At 34.2% G+C, this 20,915-nt stretch overlaps 1 protein-coding gene across 1 annotated transcript; it reads right to left on the bottom strand.

Annotated features, from left to right (window-relative positions):
• Nucleotides 1-19,645: 19,645 nt before the first annotated feature.
• LOC135137924 (serine/threonine-protein phosphatase 6 regulatory ankyrin repeat subunit C-like) lies at nucleotides 19,646-20,797 on the bottom strand. Its single transcript, XM_064067704.1, has one exon. It carries the CDS (start codon nucleotides 20,795-20,797, stop codon nucleotides 19,646-19,648), a length of 1,152 nt encoding a protein of 383 aa, XP_063923774.1.
• Between the last annotated feature and the right edge of the window lie 118 nt (nucleotides 20,798-20,915).

Genomic DNA, 20,915 nt, shown 5'->3' with positions numbered 1-20,915 from the left:
GCGTACTTTAACACAACACGTGCACACACTTCAGTACCTTCGAATATACGCGATTCCGTTTATTCGCGCTCTGGGCCCATAACCTGTTGGCGGAAATGAAAACACCACGGAATCGGTTACTAACGTATATTACATTATGGCACATTACAAGAGAATATTCGACGAGCGTAACATAGTCGCGCTGGTAGCCACGCGGACGGACGTACCAGAAGTGTCTAAAAATATTGCGTCTTCAAGTGGCGCTGTGTCGCTCTGCGCAATATAGCCATCTCGTGAAGGCGACTACACGAGCGAGCCTCGCACGGCCGACACTAGGTGTCGCTCCAACATTACTATGTACAATTTTGAAGTGACGTCATCGCATTAGTGGTGGGGATGATTAGACAAATTTTGGTTAGCGTTTTACCATCTACATGATATTCTTAATATAAGTACAAAATTTCACCACAATCGGTCGAGTACTTTCGGAGATTATCTGTCTAATAAAAATCCGGGACGGCAGACGGACAGACGGACAGACGGACAGACGGACAGACGGACAGACGGACAGACAGACGGAAATGGGAGACCTATTTCTTCGTCTTCTAGGGGTCATGAAAGATCGAGAAAACGTAAAAGTAGAGAGTCGGCCGACGGACTCGATTACAATACTTCCTTTGCTTACGCTCGGGAAGTAAAAAGAAAAGAAAATTATTTATTTGATTTTAAAAATGAACTTTATGATTATTGTAATTCTGATGTGGATGTATTAAGAAGAGGATGTCTTGAATTAAGAAAACAATTTCTAGAAATAGCTAACATAGATCCTTTTAGATACATTACAATTGCTGGTGTTTGTATGGCTATATGTAGATCAAAATATATTAAGAAAGATATAATTGCAGTTGTTGATAATCTACAAAAAGATCAATATTCTCAACAATCAATTTCTTGGTTAAATAGTTTTCATAATCAAAATATAAAACATGCATTAAACGATGGTGAAGTGAGAATATGTGGATCAAAAGTTGATGGCTTTGATGAAGAAACTAATACAGCCTATCAATATCACGGTTGTTTTTGGCATGGTTGTACAAAATGTTATAGTTCAAATTTTATTAATAATAAGAATAAAACAACCATGGAAGATCTTTATGAACAAACAATAGAAAGAAGCGAGCAAATAAAAAAAGCTGGCTATAATTTAATAGAAATGTGGGAATGCAATTGGATTAAATCTAAAGAATATAAAGAAGAAATGAAACAAATTAAGAGCAAATATACAGAAATTGAAGAACTTAATCCTAGAAATGCGTTCTTCGGAGGAAGAACTAATGCTACAAAACTAAAAGTTAATGGAAAGAAAATGAAATATATAGATATTTGTAGTTTATATCCAACAGTACAATGTTATGATGATTATCCAGTTGGACATCCTACGAAAATATTCAAACCTCCTACGTATAATTCAAAATGGTATGGTTTAATAAAATGTGCAATTTTACCACCAAGAGGTTTGTATCACCCTGTTTTACCTGTTAAAAATAAAAGGAAATCTGGCGATGAAAAACTAACATTTCCATTATGTCAATTCTGTGCAAAATTAAACAATCAAAAAGATAAATGTACTCATACGGAATCTCAAAGAATTGTCAGAGGAACCTGGTGTACAAACGAAGTAAAAAAAGCAATTGAAAAAGGATACAAAATAATAACTATTGATGAAGTTTGGCATTTTGAACAAAAATCGAGTTATTTGTTTAAAAGATATGTAAAAGCATTTATGAAAATAAAGTTAGAGACAAGTGAATGGAGAAATGATTTTGAATCAGAAGAAGAATATAGAAAAGCCGTAAAAAAAAATCTAGGTATTGAATTGGGTAAAATAGAAAATAATCCTGGAAAGAGAGCTGTTGCAAAAATCTGTTTAAATTCCTTATGGGATAAATTTGGTCAAAGATAAAATATGGGCGCAACAGAATATGTTACAGATATTAAGAGATTTTATGAAATTTTATTAGACGACAGACTTGATAATATACATATCAATGAATTAAACGAAAATATGTTACAGATTGATTACAAGTATAAAGGTTGCTATGTAGAAAATGATTTCAATACCAATATATTCATAGCTGCTTTTACAACTGCAAATGCAAGGCTAAGATTATACGAAATGTTAGACATATTAGGAGAAAGTGTAGTATATTATGATACTGACAGTATTGTATATATAGATGACGGGAGAAACACTGTCAAAACAGGATGTCTATTGGGAGATTGGACCGATGAATTAGGTAAGGGCGTATGGATTGTTGACTGGGTATCAACAGGTCCAAAAAGTTATTGTTATAAGACTAATATAGGTAAAGTTGTTTGTAAAATAAAAGGATTTACATTAAACTATGAAACGTCCAAAAAGATTAATTCCGATAGTATAAATAATATTTTACAACACAAAGACAGTAAAATCAGTACACAATATAATCGAATTACCAGAGATACTAAAACTAAAGAACTTTTAAATAAAATAGAAACAAAGAAATTTGGTTTTGTTTATGACAAGAGAGTTATCCTAGAAAACTTTGATACAATACCGTTTGGATATTAATCCTTTTCGTTAATAATGAATAATTTATTATACCGGGTGTAGGATAACTTCAAGTATATAACTATAACTTTAGAGGAGGAAGGTGCATCTACAGTTTAGTATAAAGTAAATAATGACAATCTAGACGAAGAACTTTTTAAAACAGGTCGGAATCTTTATGTATATACGCAACCAATCAAACTTAGATGTTTCCACTTATGATTCCAATGTAAAAATCCCTAGAAGACACTGGCACAGCATAGATATCAATCAGTAGAGACAGCTCGTGTCGGCGCCTTTGTTCTTTCTGACCCGAATTTTAAGCCGTCATGGATGGTCGTTGCCTAAACTATTCCTAGATGTCGCCACCCAATTTAAAAAGTATCACTTCATTTACAATTTCAAAAATTGATTCGTGTACGCAATATTGCAAACGGTGTAGTTTGCTCAAATCGTATAATCGTGAATCGCAATAAGAAAAAAAAAAGTCGATATTTAAATTATAAACACGATGATTTGTTACAGTTTTTATTTTATTACTTATACAATTTGACAATTCGCACATTCTTTCCCTGAATACTTGAGGTTTAATTATCATTGTAAAAATAATGTAATAAATACATCAAAAAGAAAGAGGTTTATTTAAGAAAAAATAAATAAATAAAATAAAAATTAAATTACAAAAAGGAAAAAAGTTAATGCTGTCAAATTATTTTTTTTCTATTAATTTTTTCACCTTTGGCATTTGTAAATTTAAAGCTAGCATTTACAAATCCGGAAATGGTACACTTTGTAATGGACCGTAGGTAAAGAAGTATTTTATGAGGACTAAATATTTTTCGAGAATAGACTCTTTTAGTTATTAAAGAAAGTATCCATCTTATTTATATATGTAGAAAGCTAAAAAAAAGTAGAGAAATAAACAGACAGGCATGATATTGTAATTATGGTAATTACTTTAAACAAGAATAAATATAAAAATAAGAACAGCACCTGTTAAATTGTTTAATAATTTCAAAAATTTTACGAAAAAAACGCATTTTACCTAACAACTTAACCCGTAAGCGTAATATCATATAAAGTGAAATTTTTATTTAAAAAAAATTATTACAAAAAAAATACATATTTGTCGACTCGCATAAAGTGCAGGTAATTGGTATGGGTCGACGCAGGTAAGAATAATTAAGGAAATCATGAAACCGGAAGTCCATAGGAATTAAGCGAAAAAAGATATTTGACAAAATGTACGGCTTGGGTCATTTTTACCCACGTGCGACTGCTTATGGGTTAAGCAACGTCTCAAAATAAAACTCAAGATTGTGTAGGTCAAAAAAAATATATATATACATGATGAATAAAAAAATTGTTTATTGAGTGAAGGTCTGCTTATATAATTTTTTGTTACGTGTAGTTTGTTTCTTATTATTTTTATATTTAATTTTACCCAACAACGGAATCATATATAATAAATTTTTTATATTTATTTCATAACCACCGTTGTTGTTCGTTTGCGACGACTTTTTAAACAAAAAGTGTGTTATGTTTACTATCTTTTCCAAGAATTCCAAACACGAGGGAGAGAATAAGGCGCACAACAGGGATCCTGTATGAAAATTCATCGGACAAAGATTTTACCTTTTATTGTGAAAATTACATTTTTATACTATTTGTACAATTCTACTGGAAAAGCAGTCTTAAACAAGCAAAACCGGCAAAAATATTGTAACAAAACTGCCAAATTTCAAATATTTTAGACGTCAGTTGGGCGCCCTCATTCGGTCATAAAGCGAACGACCACCCACGAAAACGGGTCACGAAAAACGGCGAGCCGTCTCTACTGATTGATATCTATGCTGTGACACTGGTCAGTAAAAGTGATAGTTAACACATGATAACAATAACAACAATGTTATCAATTCCTAAAGTTTGCTAATATTTTTACATTAAATTTTTGTAAGGTCCTAACGTTTTTTTAGTAACAACAATAGCTTTCTGTCACTGTTGAGCAGCATGGAGTATTATGATGGGTAAGTAATATTGAAATATGTTGCACACTGTATCATTTTAAATTTAATATAGTGAGGTTAGATCAATGATCGCAAGTGATTATTTTTTGTTGGTATAAGTTGCATTTTTTTTATTATATTTTTTAGTGGTGTCAAACTATCACCAGCACTATCACGTGCATTAATAGAAATTCGGGTCAGGTCAGGTCAGGTCAGGTCAGGTCAGAGTTTTGTGCAAAAAGTTTGTGCGAAATCGCGAAGTGCTCTTTGTAAAATTTGACCGAAATTCGCTTAATACAAAGAGAAAGATTGAAAAAGAAAATGACTGACCAATGTACTATTGGGGATGTCAAAGTAACTTATGTGGTTAGTGCAATGTGCAATAAAACATATAATGGGGCTGTAGTCATTGAGAGTATTGGAAATGATTTTGTAATTGTTTTACGTTCTGGGGGCAAAACACTTGTGATCGTGCCATGTGGGCAAATAGTAAGGCACAGTATACAGAAGTATATGGTTATTGTGCAATTAGCAGAGGCAGAGGCTTATATAATGGAGAAATGCAGTTTCGAATTTTATAGTGAAGAACAGGCCCAGGTTTTCACGGACAAATTAGCACCTATTGCAAGACCCTTAGAGCATAATAATTCGTCCAAAAGGTAAGAAAGGCTTGAACTTGGTTATTTCTAAAATCTTCTTTGCAGTTGGGATACAGATTTCGATGATTCGGGGAATGAAAAAACGGAAAACTTTGAAGAGAACTCATTCGATGAAGATAATCCATCTGATGAATGAGATAATTAGGGTGGATGTACCAGTAGCAAACCGATTAAGCGACATTTTGAAAGTAATTTTGATGCTGTGACTCAATTATCACAACAATCATTACATGAAAAGAATAATGTACTCCTTGTATACCATAGAGTTATATAGCTTACTCCGATTTTCTTAATAGTTGTTATTATTATTATTATTATTATTATTATTAATATTATTATTGCAAACATAGAGCAGAGGCTGAAGCCTGTTATGCTCTCCGAACACATAATGAGTAGCTAGGCATTTACTACTTGTCCAAGAGAGGGTGTTCGATTTACAGATAAAGTTTTATTGTGTTTTAATTTACACTATCCACCTTTGGTTGGATCTACCATAAGCAACCGGCATGTTGGTCAACACCTTTTTATAACATTATACAGTTTTTAGGTTATTCCGAAAGATTGTCTGAACTCAATTATTATTTTACAATTACGACGTAATTAACAAGATAATTATTGACTGAATTAGAACGAAAAAGCTAATACATGAAATGGAACTAAGTAATATTTAAAGAGTTTGAACTATGTATTAAGATGAATAAATTATTAGATAACTATACTTTCAATGACACTTTCGATCAGGGGCGGACTGGCCAGGCGGGCTACCGGGCATACGCCCGGTAGGCCGTCTAACTGACGGGCCGGTAGGCTGGTTACGCTGAATAGACAATATCAATAATTTCTCAAAGTCAAACTTTTAAATTTTGTTTAACCATGTTGGCGCCACCGCCGACGAAATATGATACACCGTGATATTAAGCACGTACTATTTTCACACTCTTTTAATTAATGCTTAACAAAATATACAATCGGCCTAATCGAAAACTTATCTTTCTCTAAGAATCAGTCTTATGTCTCTGCTTAACCATTGAGGGTGTACGTAGATCGTGAGGTTTCCATTAAGTGACAATTTATAATCATCACTGTAAGGTAAATTACTTTTTTTTATCTGCAAAAATAGTATTTGCATTATGGCTTTTTCAAAACTAGTTTGTCGAAATGGACAAACCAAGCACAAGTGGGAAGGGTGTTAAAAGAAAAGCGGTTAAAGGCGGTGCGGAAAAATTACGCGAAAAGAAAAAAAAAGCTTTGGAGGAACAAGCCAAATTTTACAAGCCCTTGTCTTCATTTATTAAATTGCGTAAAGAAAATGTTGAAGGTGACAGTCAACCTGCACAATCTACAAGCACTACTCCTATTGAACCTGTTGAAGCGGTGGAACTTGGATTGAAGCAACCTACTACTTCAACGATTCTGGAAGATGTTTCTTCACAACAAAAAGTATCAGAACAAGAGTTTCTGCCACCCGTCGAAAGCAATAAATTTTTTTCTATACCAGCAAAAAGTGACATTGATAGCTTTTTTAAATTTCATCCAATTCAACCATGTGATGTAAAAGACTTACCATTCAATCCGATTACACTGTTTCGCAGGAAAAGTGGGGTGCGGCGTACTTGGTTAACTTATAATGAACACTCAAAAACTTTATTTTGTACAGTTTGTATGGTTTACAGCAAAGAATCTAGTATATTTAAAAGTGGTGTAAAAAGTATTCATCCTAAACATATTTACAGCAGAGTGGATGAGCATGAAAAAAGTCAAAGTCACAAAAGTTCTGCTGAAGCACATTTGATGCAATTGAAAAAATTAAATATACTGTCTTACGTACCAAAACAAGAAAATATTCGTTTAAGTCAAGTTCAGAATAGAAGAGATATTTTACTGCGAATTATAGAAGTAATAAAAGTAATTGGTAAAAGTGGTATTGCTTACAGAGGTCACAGAAATGAGGATATTCTTTCTTTGGCCAATTCAAAAATTAATCATGGTAACTTTTTGGAACTTATTTTACTGCTAAAAAAATTTGACCCCTTATTAAATTCACATATTAATCGTGTTATTTTAGAAAAGCAAAAGCGATATACACGTGGCAAGAAAGGTAGGGGTAATATTGTGTCTTTTTTGTCCAAAACAACTATAAATTCCATTGTAAATATTATCAAAAATTTAATAACGCCTAAGATTTCAGAAAAAATTACCAATATCGGAATGTATTCAATTCAAATTGATACAACACAAGACATTACAGTTAGAGATCAAACTTCTATTATTATTAGATATGTAGATGATGAATCTGTGCATGAAACATTGCTTGCATTAAAAAGTACAAGTTCTACAAAAGGCCAAACTCTTTATGAGTTAATAGCAAAAGTGTTGGCCGACAATAATATCAATTTAAAATATTGTGTAGGTAGTAGCACCGATGGTGCTGCAAATATGCAAGGGCAATATAATGGTTTTAGTTCTTGGATGGCTACTTCTAATCCTGAACACATACATCTCTGGTGCTATGCTCATATTTTAAACTTAGTAATAACAGATATTACACAAAAACCACATCAGTGTACATCTTTATTTGGTTTGTTAAATGGTATTGCTGTTTTCTTTAAAGAATCTCACACTAGAATGGACATTTGGAAAGAGTCTTCTCGAAAAGTTTTAAGTACAATACGAGAAGCAAGATGGGATTCTAAATTTAATGCAGTGTTAAAAATTTTTGAAAGTTATGGTGACACAAGTAATGTCCTTTTTGTTACAATTATAGAGGTTCTTGAAGGTATATCAAAATCAGAAATTTTAAATTCTGACACACGATATAAAGCAACTTCCTACTTAAATTCACTTTCAAAATATGAAACCATTTTAACCGCCAATATGTATTTGAGAATTTTTCAGAATACTTCACCTACATCAAAATATTTACAAACATCTAGACTAGATCTAATTACAGCGCAAACAATGATTACTGAAACAAAAAATTCTTTAACTGCAGTCTCCAGAGATTTTGATCATTTAAAGTTAACAACAGATAAATTTGTAGAATGGGCAAATAATGAATTGGGAAAAGAAAACGACGCGTCTACGGTAATAATCAATTCGCAATTAGATATTCTGCGAATTCGTAAAAAAAAATGTTGTCGGGTGAAAAAACTTCAGACTATTGTATTGATAACCCCTATGAAAAATATAAAATTGATGTATACAATGTAGTTATGGACGTTCTTGTGCAAAGTTTTAGTACAAGATTTACCAAAAACGAAAAAATTTATACTATGCTTGCTGTATTTAATCCCCGACAATTCAACAATATAAGTTCTGAAACTCTAAATTCAGATTTATTTGTTCCACTATGCAATATTTTACTAAAATTTAATGCCGAAATTACACCGTCTCAAATACGAGAAGAGCTTTTAGATTTTGCTGCAAAATGGGATCAATTAAAACAAACAGTATCCGAAGAGTCAACTTTACTGACGATTGTGGTAACCAAAAATCCTGCAAATCCTGCAAACAGTGTACTTTGTGTTGTTATACATTTTTAATTAAACACAATCTTTATTCAAGTGCTTATGAAAATCTGTTTCTTGTGTATAAATTTTTGTTAACTCTATCTATTTCGTCTGCTGGTTGTGAAAGGAGTTTTTCGAAGCTTAAAATTGTCAAAAACAGATTACGAAATAGTTTGACGGATGATCATTTGGAAGCATTTACAATGATGTTTGTTGAAAGTATCATGTTAGATGACATTGACTGTAATATTGTTATAGATACACTGTCGGGTCAAAGTGCCGTTATGGCTAAATTATTAAAATAATGTGTATAATATAGGTATAATGCATATAAAAAATAAAATTGCTACAACTTTTTACTTCCTGAGCGTATTTCTAAATAAAATTCGTTATTTTAACCTTATTAATTAATAGATAAATGTAAAATTGTTGATTTTACAATATATCACAGAAAAAATTTACTATAAGTAGTAAATGAGGGTCGCCTCCAGGGCCGGTTAAATCTTTTGCCCGGGCCACTTTCAAAGTGCCAGTCCGCCCCTGCTTTCGATTTACTATTAAATTACTTTAAATCAATGGAAGTTAACCGTAGTGGGCCACTTCACATACGCAAAATAAGTCTAAATAGGGGACTTATAATAATGACTTAGCTGCTACGCAAGTTGGGACTTCAAGCTGGATTTGCCTCGAGACCTGGGGGACCTTCTAGTCGTTGTGGTGGGACCAACGAGTAGATGGAGAAGTTTGTATCAATCCGGCCAATTTCCTTCCAACACGAGTTCCAGGAAAAATCCACGAGATGTAGGGGAAAAAGATATATCCCAGTGGGAGAATAAAAAAAAAGCCTGTAAGTGTAAATACTACTAGTATGAAGGCCATAGGAGACAAAAACAGACGCCACGAACAGGGAAGACATCTCGACCACATGGGGAAGCCCAACACCTTGTGGTAAGAGGAATTTCACGGAAATACATATACCATTTACTCCACCACATGAAGAGACTCATTGACAACAGATAATTACCTTTGGATGATCCAAGGCTCTTTTAATAATTACGAATTTCCAATTTTCAATAGCCGACCAAGGTCGAGTTGCTCCCAGCGTTATAATCCGATAGAATCGAAGGGGAGGGCATCAAACGTTGCTTGAATGTACAGGACATCCAATTAAAATATCTAAATTCTGCACCTACACCCGGAAATCACTTGGAGAAGAATTTGGAAGATTCGACGTGGTTGATCACTCTTCAACAGAAGGATGGAAAATAGTCTCGCCCCGTTTCCGCTACTGATTTTATTGAAAACCAAGGAAGAAAAAACCGGAAACGACATTTTGACGCAGATGGAGTTGGCCAATAGAAGAGCACGGGGATAGTAGAAGGAGGGAGGAGGGATTCGATTTCATTCATAAATCGAGTTGTTTACATTCTAGAAAAATCCTAACCTATTTTGTGAATCGGACAGATGGAAAACAATAATTATAATCAAAGCCCTTAGTTGTTGTATATAAAAGTGATTTTCATAAAATATAGGGTATGTGGGTGATATAATTATTGATCAAGTTATTGTTTAGGTGGTCTTTTCAGGTTCTTTGACTTAGTGGTATTTTTGGCTGTTACAGCTAATCTCAGATCATTTTTAAGGATATTTATTAGCGTATTTACGATGCTGGTCATAATCGAATTGTGAACCAGAAATCTTATGTCTCCCATAGTAGCTTTTTTGTCTTGGCTCTCTTTATAAAGTATTGAGTAATCCAAGGTTTTGCAATATTATATTTAGTTTTGAAGACACTGGTATTTTTTTGGATAAGGTTTCCTAAAATGCAGGTGAATATACTCCACGCTTCAATACTTTCTTGACTGTTGTGTAATCTTTTCCAATTTGCATCTAGGAGGTCAGAATTTAAACTTTCAAAATTTATTTTTGCAAATTGACGGATGTTATATCGTCTTTCAGATGGTGTGTGGTACTGTATTGAAGTTTCTATGACACAATGATCTGAGATACCGATTGGTGGACATTGCTTAATATCTCCTAACATATTTGAGTCGTTTGTTAGAATTAAATCAAGTATTACAAGCTGGGCTAAGCTTGTTTCAAGGATCATATCGGTAAACAGAATGGAAGACTCATCGTTGTCATGTAACTGCATATTTGGCCACGAAATGTTAGGAAAATTGAAGTCTCCAAATATCATTAGGTTTTGTTTTTGGCCGCTTAGTAATTTTATCTTGTCACACAGCATTTGGTCATTATAGAGAGAACTAGATGGAGGTCGGTATATGCACACCATGGAGAATATTTGAGAATCGTAGGTGCAGTCAACACCAATTACCTCTATGCTACCGTAGTTATAACTAAAACTGTTGATAGTAAAGTGTTTGAACACAGCTTTTTTTAAGAATATACAAACGCCTCCACCACGCGAATCACGGTCTGTGCGGTATAGGTCGTAGTCAGGTATTTCAATCATAGAGTCAGGTATAACAGGGGATAACCATGTTTCCGATAACAAAATACAGGCAGGGTTTTTCTCATGGACGTACAAAGTGAAGGAGTCTAATTTGGCTAGTAGTGACGCTATATTTGTATACATAATTGAAATGTTGACTAGTGTGTTGGTTTCATGTGAGGATGGTGTAATCTTATGCTGAGGGAGATTTGTAGCTCTGAGCTATGCGGAAAAAATATCCGTTTTCAGTTTCGAAAGGGCCGCTTGGTATACAGTACAGTTATGGTCCCATACCGCGTGTTGCGTGTCAATTTGTTTATTTTCTTTTGAAACTAATCTAGTGCAATTGACACATTTGAAACTGTCAGATTGGCAGTCGGCTATTCTGTGTTCACAGCTACATTTTGGGCAGGAGATTTTTTCTTTACAAACGCGGGACGAGTGACCGAAATTGTTACAGTTAAAGCAACGGTTGACCTCTAAACCTTCGAAAGCATTGCAATAATCGTAATCTGCAAAAAGACCACCCGCAGCCATTAATCGGTCGTATGATATTTTATCGACTTGTAGAAGGGCTTGGTATACCGATGGTATCTTCTTAGTCGGCCAGAATCTTAAAATTCTACATGTAGATTCGGGATTAAATATGGTATTGTTGACTACCATAATACGATCAGCTAAATCATTTAATTCATCTTCAACCGATCAGCATGCCCCCATTTTTTGTACTTTTTACTCTCTGAATTGTATTTTAGCATAGACCGGGTCGATACGAGATGTAACGTCAGTTTTTGTTTGGACAAAGTTTTGTTCCCGATTTTTTGGTTCAACAATGATGGCAGGTTTTGTTTTGCTTTTAAGAATGACAGAAAAAGGTGTCACAGGTTTGGGATCATGAGAGGCGTCCTTTATTTGACGTTCAGCGCTTTGTACGAGATCAGTTTTTAATTCAGTAAAAGTATCTTTTAGATTGTTAATCATTTCATCAAGTTTTTGTACAAGAAAGGCATTCAGAGAGTCCGAATCAAGACAAAAATATTTTTTTTCGCATTCTGCACACTTCCAGTGGAGACCGAGAACGCTAGCAATATCAGGTAGGAGGCTATCTGGAATATCTACGCATTTAGAATGAAATTGTTTTCCACAAGTACCTGAACAGGTCAAATGATTAGTACTTGGGGGCGTTTTTATAGCGCCATGACATTTCCCGGAGATCGGTAACATCTCAACAATAAAGTAATACCGACAGGTGTACAACTAAAAAATTTGTTTGGCTTAACAATAATAAAATATGATTAATGTTAACTCGCAGTGCAGGTCAGCGTACCATCCGCAAAAACGGAGGTCGCTGGCCAATCTAGAGGAAAAAAACAACGCTGCACTGATAAGCGACAATGAGCGATATACTACGACGTGTAAATGTAGAGATCTCACCAAATGATGATTGTCAGTAAAAACTATTGGCTTATGTATTTTGACGAGGCTGTGTTGCCTTCCAAATTTTCTTCAAGGGTTGAGATTTAATTCGGAAAGTCTGAGCCACATTCACTATTAAACCGCAGAGCCGCGCACACACCACACCACAGTTAGCGAATATGTTAGGTTTTTTTTTATTTAAAAATTAATGTGGAAAGTCGTAATGTGCCTAAGGTTGACCAGATTGTACCAGTAATAGACCAGACATTGTGCCAATAGTAAACCAGTAAATAAAATGATTGCTTTTAATGAAGAAAATTTTTATTGTTAATACTAACAAGTTTAGTACTTAATAATCATCACAATTTTTCATCAGTCTACAAGTTTTAAGTAATACTTAAATACTACAAGGCTTATAATGTTGTTTAACTAATTTAATAACTAGATAATTATTAAGAGATCAATATCACTTACACAAGTATCACAATCATAACTTGCAATAAAGTATTTATGAATTAACATGAATAAAAAAATATGAAATAAAAAGAAAACAATGTAAGTACTTATAGAAAAATTAAAAAAACAATTACATTTTTGGCATAAATTTATCCATTTCAGGAATTCTATAAAAACCTCGATTATTAGCCAAGGTCGGAACTGCGATCTTCTCTTCTATCGCATCTTTCAGATACCAGATTTTATCACATTTTTCTGACCAACGAAAAGTATTTCCAGCAGAAAATATCATAGTACTTATCTCATATAGATCACCATCAATATTCTCTACAGTCCCTGGAAAATATTCTCCTTCATACCTGACAATCACGTAATCGCCTTTCTTTGGTTTTGCAGTGACCTCCAAAGATTTATGTACAATTAAAGGTACATTATCATCATCAGAGTCTGAATATATTCGAAGTCGTCTCATCTTTCTCGGAGCTGCTGGTATTTCTTCGTCTGAACCTGTGTCCTTTTTTTTATTCTTCGTTGACATTTTTCTATTAGCTGCCTTAAGAGCTTTTTTTTCTTCTTGTTTTTTCTTAATGTCTTCTTTTTCATTCCAATATTGCATCCATTCGCCGCTATCTATTTACTGCATCAGGTAGGCGAACTTTTTTACGCCTTTTCTGATTGCCTTTAACTGGAGATTCAGAGGGCCACACAATTGCTGATGCAAATGCAGGGCTTATTGGTTGAAGATGTTTTCTCGTAGAAGGAGATTCTAACTCGATGTGCTTTGTGTTAATAATGACTGAAGATTCAGGTTGAGATGGCGTTCTAATATTTAAATAGTCAACATTGCTATTAAAATCCTCGTTTATTTGTTCTGTTGTTATTTGGTGATTTTCTTCCAAATTAATGTCGTTTTCACGAGGTGTAACATTTTCTTCCAAAGTGGGTATATTTTCTTGCATTGTCTGTAGAGTTTCTTGCGGTGTCTGTGGATTGATTTCCAACTTAGGCTCTTGTTCCTCTGCTACTTGCATTACTCTCTTGGCTATTTTTCTGCCACACATAAAACAACTCCTTTGCTGATTCGTCGCCAGTCCACGAAGAATCTTGGTTTGCACGGAATTCTCGAACATGGGAGCAAGACATCAATGATTCCAAATACAATAAATGTTCAGGACCAATAACAGCTGGTTTCTCTGGTATGCTGTGTCGAGTAGTATCAGTCATACATTTTTCGTAGCTAATTGCGTTAGCATCGAACGGATACAGTCCACATTTTCTAAAACCATTGCAGATGACTTCTTTTGAGAGATCATTGAATGTGGCTTCTAAAAGGGGTGCAAATAGAGCTTTGGTAACGCATCGATGCCCAGTTTTTAATTTCCAATCATTAACAACTTTCTTCCAAGAATTCTTCAGTGGTCGAAAAACAGATACGTCAGCTGGTTGAATGATGTGTGTAGCGTTCGGATAGAGTGAATATAAAATAATACAATTATCTTTACACAATTGAGACACTTCTCGATTAATGTGAGACTTGTGGCCATCTATCAGCAACAAAACAGGAAACTTTGTATTGTTTTCTTTTAATTTTGGGATGAGAGTATTTGCTATATAGCCGTAAAAAACTTTTGATGTCATCCATCCCTTTTCTGACTTACCAACGCTCCATTCTTTATTAATTTGACTAACGATTTCAGATGGAATTCGTGCATATGGGTATATAATCAAGGGTGGTAATATGGTACCAGATGCTGCAAAGGTTCCCAGTACGGTTATGTTCTCCTTCTCTTTTTCTTTGATTTCATAAACATTTTTAAATCCTCGCGGACCTAACACTAAATCAGAAGAAGGGCTTGTTTGAAATCCGGATTTTTTTAGCAGGTCGGATGAATTAAAATTCTTCGTTTTTTGTTCAACATTTGAATAAAAAACGAAAAATATTTGCCAAAAAATTTCAAAGAAAATTGACATAACGTACCAACGTCGCATCAGAACTTCAATAGTAGACTGTGGTTTGAGAGGTCAATTAAAGTATGTAAACTTGTACAAGTGTTGTATTTCAAAAAGTAAGTTGTATGTTACGCCTTAAAACACAAGTGTTGCTTAATTTTTAATTTTAGAGTGTAGTTCTCAAACAACCGTACAACTTAGGTCTTTGACTTTTCTTAGTCTCACCCTGTATGTATGGATGTGTTTAGCCACATTAATTTTCATATGGCAGATAAACCAGTGTTGCCATATACCGGGTGTCCCAGCGTCCCTGTTCCACTCAAATATCTCAATTATTTTTAAACATAAAAAATTGAAATTTGGCATGTTGAATATACATAACATAGTCTATTAAATGGAGAGATGAAATGAAGTAAGTTTTGTTTTTTTTTTATACAAAAGCATGTAATTTTTCAATACATCAAATAATACTCTTTTTTAATTAAGATATACAGAGTGAGTCAGAAAAAAGGTAAAAACCAAAGTTGTGCGGTTCTTTCAGGACTATATGCTCTAAAATTGCGTTTAGCTCTCCAGAGTGTTGTGTTCTGTTTTTACGGCGCAACACACAATTTAGTTTTTCTTTCAATAAAACACTCTTTATATTTTTAGAAATTTTGACTGACCTCTTCCTAGGCTTTACAACCACAGTTTATTTTTCAAATTCTAATGCCACGTTGCCACATTATTCCAGTTTTCTTCACAAAAAAAATCGCAGTTGGGTTATTTTTAAAGTCTGTGTTATAATATTTTATGCAAAGATAAATAAATGTATGCACTTTGTTGTGGTATAAACGGAATGACATTGTCGCATACAGGGTGTTTATAAAAATGTTTGATTATGATAATTTCTAAATATCAATATTTTAGTTTTTTTTCAAATAGAACACCCTATATTTTATTACTGCATCTGTTTTTGTTTTTTATTATTGAATTTTTTTACTTTTTTAAGACACATCGATGGATTATAATACTGAGAACAAAAATATATAAATAAAATATGTTCTTTCTGAAAAAACTAAAACAACTAAATTTGAAAATTATAGAGTTTTTGAAACATTCTGTATTTTTAAATTGTGATTTAAGTGAGACCACAAGAAAGCGCATAGTTTATTTATTCTTCCACAAAAGATTGTAGCATAGATATAAAAAATAACTCTGTTGCGAATTTTTTTGTGAACCCTTCCATTGCTAAAAAAATTCAACAGAATTGGAAATTCATGACAACGTCGCAACAGCATTTAACAAGGAAATTATGGTTATACAGCGTAGGAAATAATTGCATCTCACATTATAATGACTGGTTGCTTATTTAGCCAATACTCGTAATGCATTGACACTATCATTTTAAAACTGAACGTACCCCAAAATTACCTATGCTAACACATAGAAACTATACAAAAACGCTAAATAAAGCATAAAGTCAAACAATTTATTAAATTTTGCAGGTGATCTAGCACTTATAAAAATTTGTGTCTGTTTCACTATCTGGTGCAGGTTTTTATATATCTTATTTATAGTTTCAACTTGTCCGTTTTTTGGTGTATTCGAATTGTCATATACACTGCGTTTCAAATAAAATGCACCACCTAGAAGGAGTAGGCGTAGAATGTTGAAATTTGGTGGAGAAGACTGTTGCATATGGACAAACATTTGATTAAAATATGAAAGAAAAACTACAATTTGTCTAGATAATATACCAGATGTTATTCGATTTTTATTAATTTTTTGATTATGTTTTAAAGACACTTGAGAAAGACTTTTTTGCAATTTTACTTGACGTTTGTCATTAGTGCGCTTGCAAAAATGCTACGAGTTCGCACACGAGGTAATTTTCAACAGATAACACCTATTGAAAGAGGGCGAATTATTGGGATGCATGAGGCTAGTTTACCATTTCGGGAAATCACCAGAAGACTAGGCCCAACGCATTCTACGATATTAAGAACAAGTCGAGACTGGAACAACGAAGAGCTACAAATGCGTCGCAGGGGTACCGACCGTTTCAGAATCACCCATGAACGCGAAGATCATTTGCTAAGAAGAAGTGTTATTCAATACCCTTGGTAACCATAACGATCAGTCGGGATGGACTGGATGACAGCAATTGGGCACAGAATCCGAGGAGTACCATCTACCGCCAAATTCGTTCCTTTGGCTTGAGATCTTATCGTCCAAACTACAAACTTCCCTTACCACAAGAACACAAAACTACCAGGCTTCACTGGTACCAAGACAGGCAGCAATGGCTGTAATAGTGGAATGTCATAATGTTTAGGAACGAGTCTAGGTCATGTTTGTGGCACTCTGATGGACGCATACGTGTTCGAAGGCCTCGAGGCCAAAGGTAAAATCTGGAATTTCTACAGAGACGTCATATTGCTCTAACACCTGGAGTGATGATATGGGATGGTATACACATCTGTTGAAGTACCCCTTAGTGTTCATTCCAGGCACGCTAAATGCCCGGCGTTACATCGTTAACGTGTTAAATCAATTTCTTTTTCCTTACCTCTAGAACCGTCGAAGAACATCTTTTGAACAAGATAATGCGTGGCCTCATGTGGCCATATTAACTTAAAGAGTGTTTGACGAAAATAACGTCAACTTCTTACCCTGGCCTGCCCGATCACCAGATTTATCAACAATCGAAAATGTTTAGGATTTAATGCATAGAAGGCTGCGCAATTTACCACATCCTCCAAAGACTTTGGAAGAATGTCTACAACAAATTCAAAATGCCTGGAATGAGATGCCCCAGCAGGCAATAGATCATCTCATTTTAAGCATGCCTAGAAGAATACAGTCTTGTATTCGTGCACGTGGAATTTTAACCCATTATTAACATTTCTTGTGTTAGACATTTTATTTTTTCTTTGAAATTTTAATCAAATGTTTGTCTACGTGCAATAGTCTTCTCCACCAAATTTCAACATTCTACGCCTACTCCTTCTAGGTGGTGCATTTTATTTGAAACGCAGTGTATTTTACAGAAGTAATTTTGCAACAAGGTAATGCTCGTCCTCATATCGCTAACATGAGTTTAGACTTCTTGGCCGAAAATAATGCCAATTTTTTGCCATGGTCGCCACGGTCACCTGATTTAAATCCAATCGAACTTGTCTAGATAAAAGACTGCGTCGTTTACCGTATCCTCCCAATACATTAGATGGATTACGTATACAGTTGCAGACAGCCTGGGACACGTTGCCTCAAGAAGAAATCCATCCATTTTTTGTAAAGAAATATTATTAGTTTTTGTGTAAAATTTAATCAATTGTTTGACTTTATGCCTTACTTATGTCTACACGTCATATACCATAAAATAAGTCAGGTTTAAGTGATGTTTTTGAACAATAAACTAACATTTATTATTTATGACTTACTGAGGAAGAGTTTTGAGATGGATCATTCATTTCGTCGACATTTGTGCTTTTCGTAGTCTGTAAGTTTTATTACAAATAGTTTTATTTAAAAAAAAATGTATTAATAACTTACGTTTGTCATCTTGAATTACAACAAAATGTTATTATAGTTATAGCATGCTATTTTTATGTACCTGTGGGTGGAGATCATAACTTCATATCTATAATGTGTATAATTGGTTGCCTGATTTTCTCATTTTTAATTTAAATTTATTAAAATACTTTGCATAATGCTTAATTATCATATTTTTGTTATTTTTGTCTTTTCTATCTTCTTCCTTTTACGGTTGTTTTGTTGTTTAAAACATCTCCATCCCCTTTGTGTCTGTTCTTCGTCGACGCTCCAATCGGAACATTACAACCTTTCTTCTAACTTTCCCAACTTAACTATCTCTTTCTCTTAGCTTCTTGCTCTTTTCACACTGTCCCTCTGCAAGTCAAACCCCTAGAATAATTGCAGATTTCGCTTATCTAACCTAGAAAGCTGGGTACTTTACCAAATGTAAAATGTGTCATTCTGCCATCTTTGCACCTCACCACTCAATAAACACGTTTGACTGGTGTTAAGTAAAGTCGACTCTATATACGGGACACAAAAGATCGAACCAGGACGGTTCCATGGTAACGAATGCGGTAAAATAGAGAAATGGAATAAAGTGTTAAAGGAGGTCGCTCATATTATTTTCACATTTTCACTCCGGTAACCACCCATCAGGGGAATCATAGCGAGGAGACAAGTAGTTAATGCTGTAGTTTCGGAGTTTTTTTCTTTTCTAATAAAATTGAAATTTACAAAACAACTTTATTATCAAGTTTACAAAAACCAATCACAAAAAAGGGTACATTTAATTTTTAAATTATTCCATTTTTATATAGACAATTTGCGCCCCCATACCTTGTCCATGGACACTTCTACTCACACTCATACCACTTATACTTTTTTCATCCACATGATGCGCATTTATATGTCTGTTTAAGTTAGCTGTTGCCAAGATTCCGTTGGACAAATAATTATGATGATAAATTTCAAAATTTGACTAAAAAACCTCGACGACAAAGTGCATAAGATAGAGAGAGGACAAGTTTTACCTGGGTATTTCCACCACTATACTTGTTTGTGACTAATTCTGTAATTATTTTGTTCGGTACGATGTTTTAGACTTACGGAATTTCATTTTGCTCTGTCAAAAATTTAGTGATTTCTTTAGCAAAGTTTTCATTTTTACTTGCGTAATCCACCGGCAGTTGCCCATCACCGTCCCGAACCGTCACTTTCGCACCATTCGTTACCAGGAATTTCACCAGATCTAAATTTCCATGTTCACAGGCATAGTGAATGGGTAGTCGACCATCCCCATCTGGAGAATCCACTTTCGCACCTATTTCTATCAAAAATGGTATAATTTTGTACCAATAAGCGTCATTTAAACACGCGTAATGCATGGACAGCCGACCATTTCCATCCGGAGCATCCACTTTGGCTCCATTAGTTACTATTGACTCCACTTCAGTCACAAATCCATGTTCACAAGCATAATGAATCGGCAGTCGACCATTTGCGTCTGGGCAATCTACTTTAGCACCTTTTTCGATCAGCAATGATATAATGCTCCAGCCGAAGTAAAAGTGTTTACATGCATAATGAATAGCTAGTAGACCATCTTTATCCGGAACATTGACTTCCGCACCATTCTCTAGCAGGAATTCAACTGATTCTAATTTGGCATTGACACAAGCATAATGAATCAGTAGCCGACCATCTGCGTCGGGGGAATCTACTTTAGCACCTTTTTCGATCAAAAATTTTATAATTGTAAAACCGTAGTGAAAATTTTTACATGCATAATGAATGGGCAAGAGACCATCTTTATCCGGAGCATTGATTTCCGCACCAATCTTTAGCAGGAATTCTACTGTCTCTACATCTGCATCGCCACAAGCATAATGAATCGGTAGCCGACCGCTTCTATCCGGAATGTCCAGTTTCACACCATTAAGGATTAATAAACTTAAAGTCTTAATTAGGCGGTACTCAGATGCAAAATGTATCAGCAACTGACCGTCCGAATTTGGAACATCTAATTTAAACTCTTCTAACTCTAACATAAATGCAAATATTCTCTCCGTTTCCATTAACGAAACCCGTAAATCCAAGACACAGTCCCATTCGAAGTAATCTTTTTCTTCGGAAAATAGTTTGTTCAGAATTTTCTTCGATCGATTATCAAGAGCTACAGCTAAAACACTCCTTGTACTAATATTACTGTATGTGTTTTTTAACGGGAGAGAATTTTCGATGCACTCAAAAATCATTGAAAAATCAAACCTAACTGAATAGTACAAAACTACTCCTAAATAATCATCAGCAAACTGATTCCCGTCATACAACGGAATCAAAAATGGCAAGAAAATCAGCAACTTTTGAAAACAG

This window comes from Zophobas morio, unplaced genomic scaffold (assembly GCF_036711695.1).
Source record: "Zophobas morio isolate AGI-343-1 ecotype UQ-CSIRO unplaced genomic scaffold, CSIRO_AGI_Zmor_V1 ptg000030l, whole genome shotgun sequence".
NCBI lineage: Eukaryota > Metazoa > Arthropoda > Insecta > Coleoptera > Tenebrionidae > Zophobas > Zophobas morio.
The sequence above is the reverse complement of the archived record's forward strand: the minus strand, read 5'-3'. Positions and strand labels throughout refer to the sequence as shown.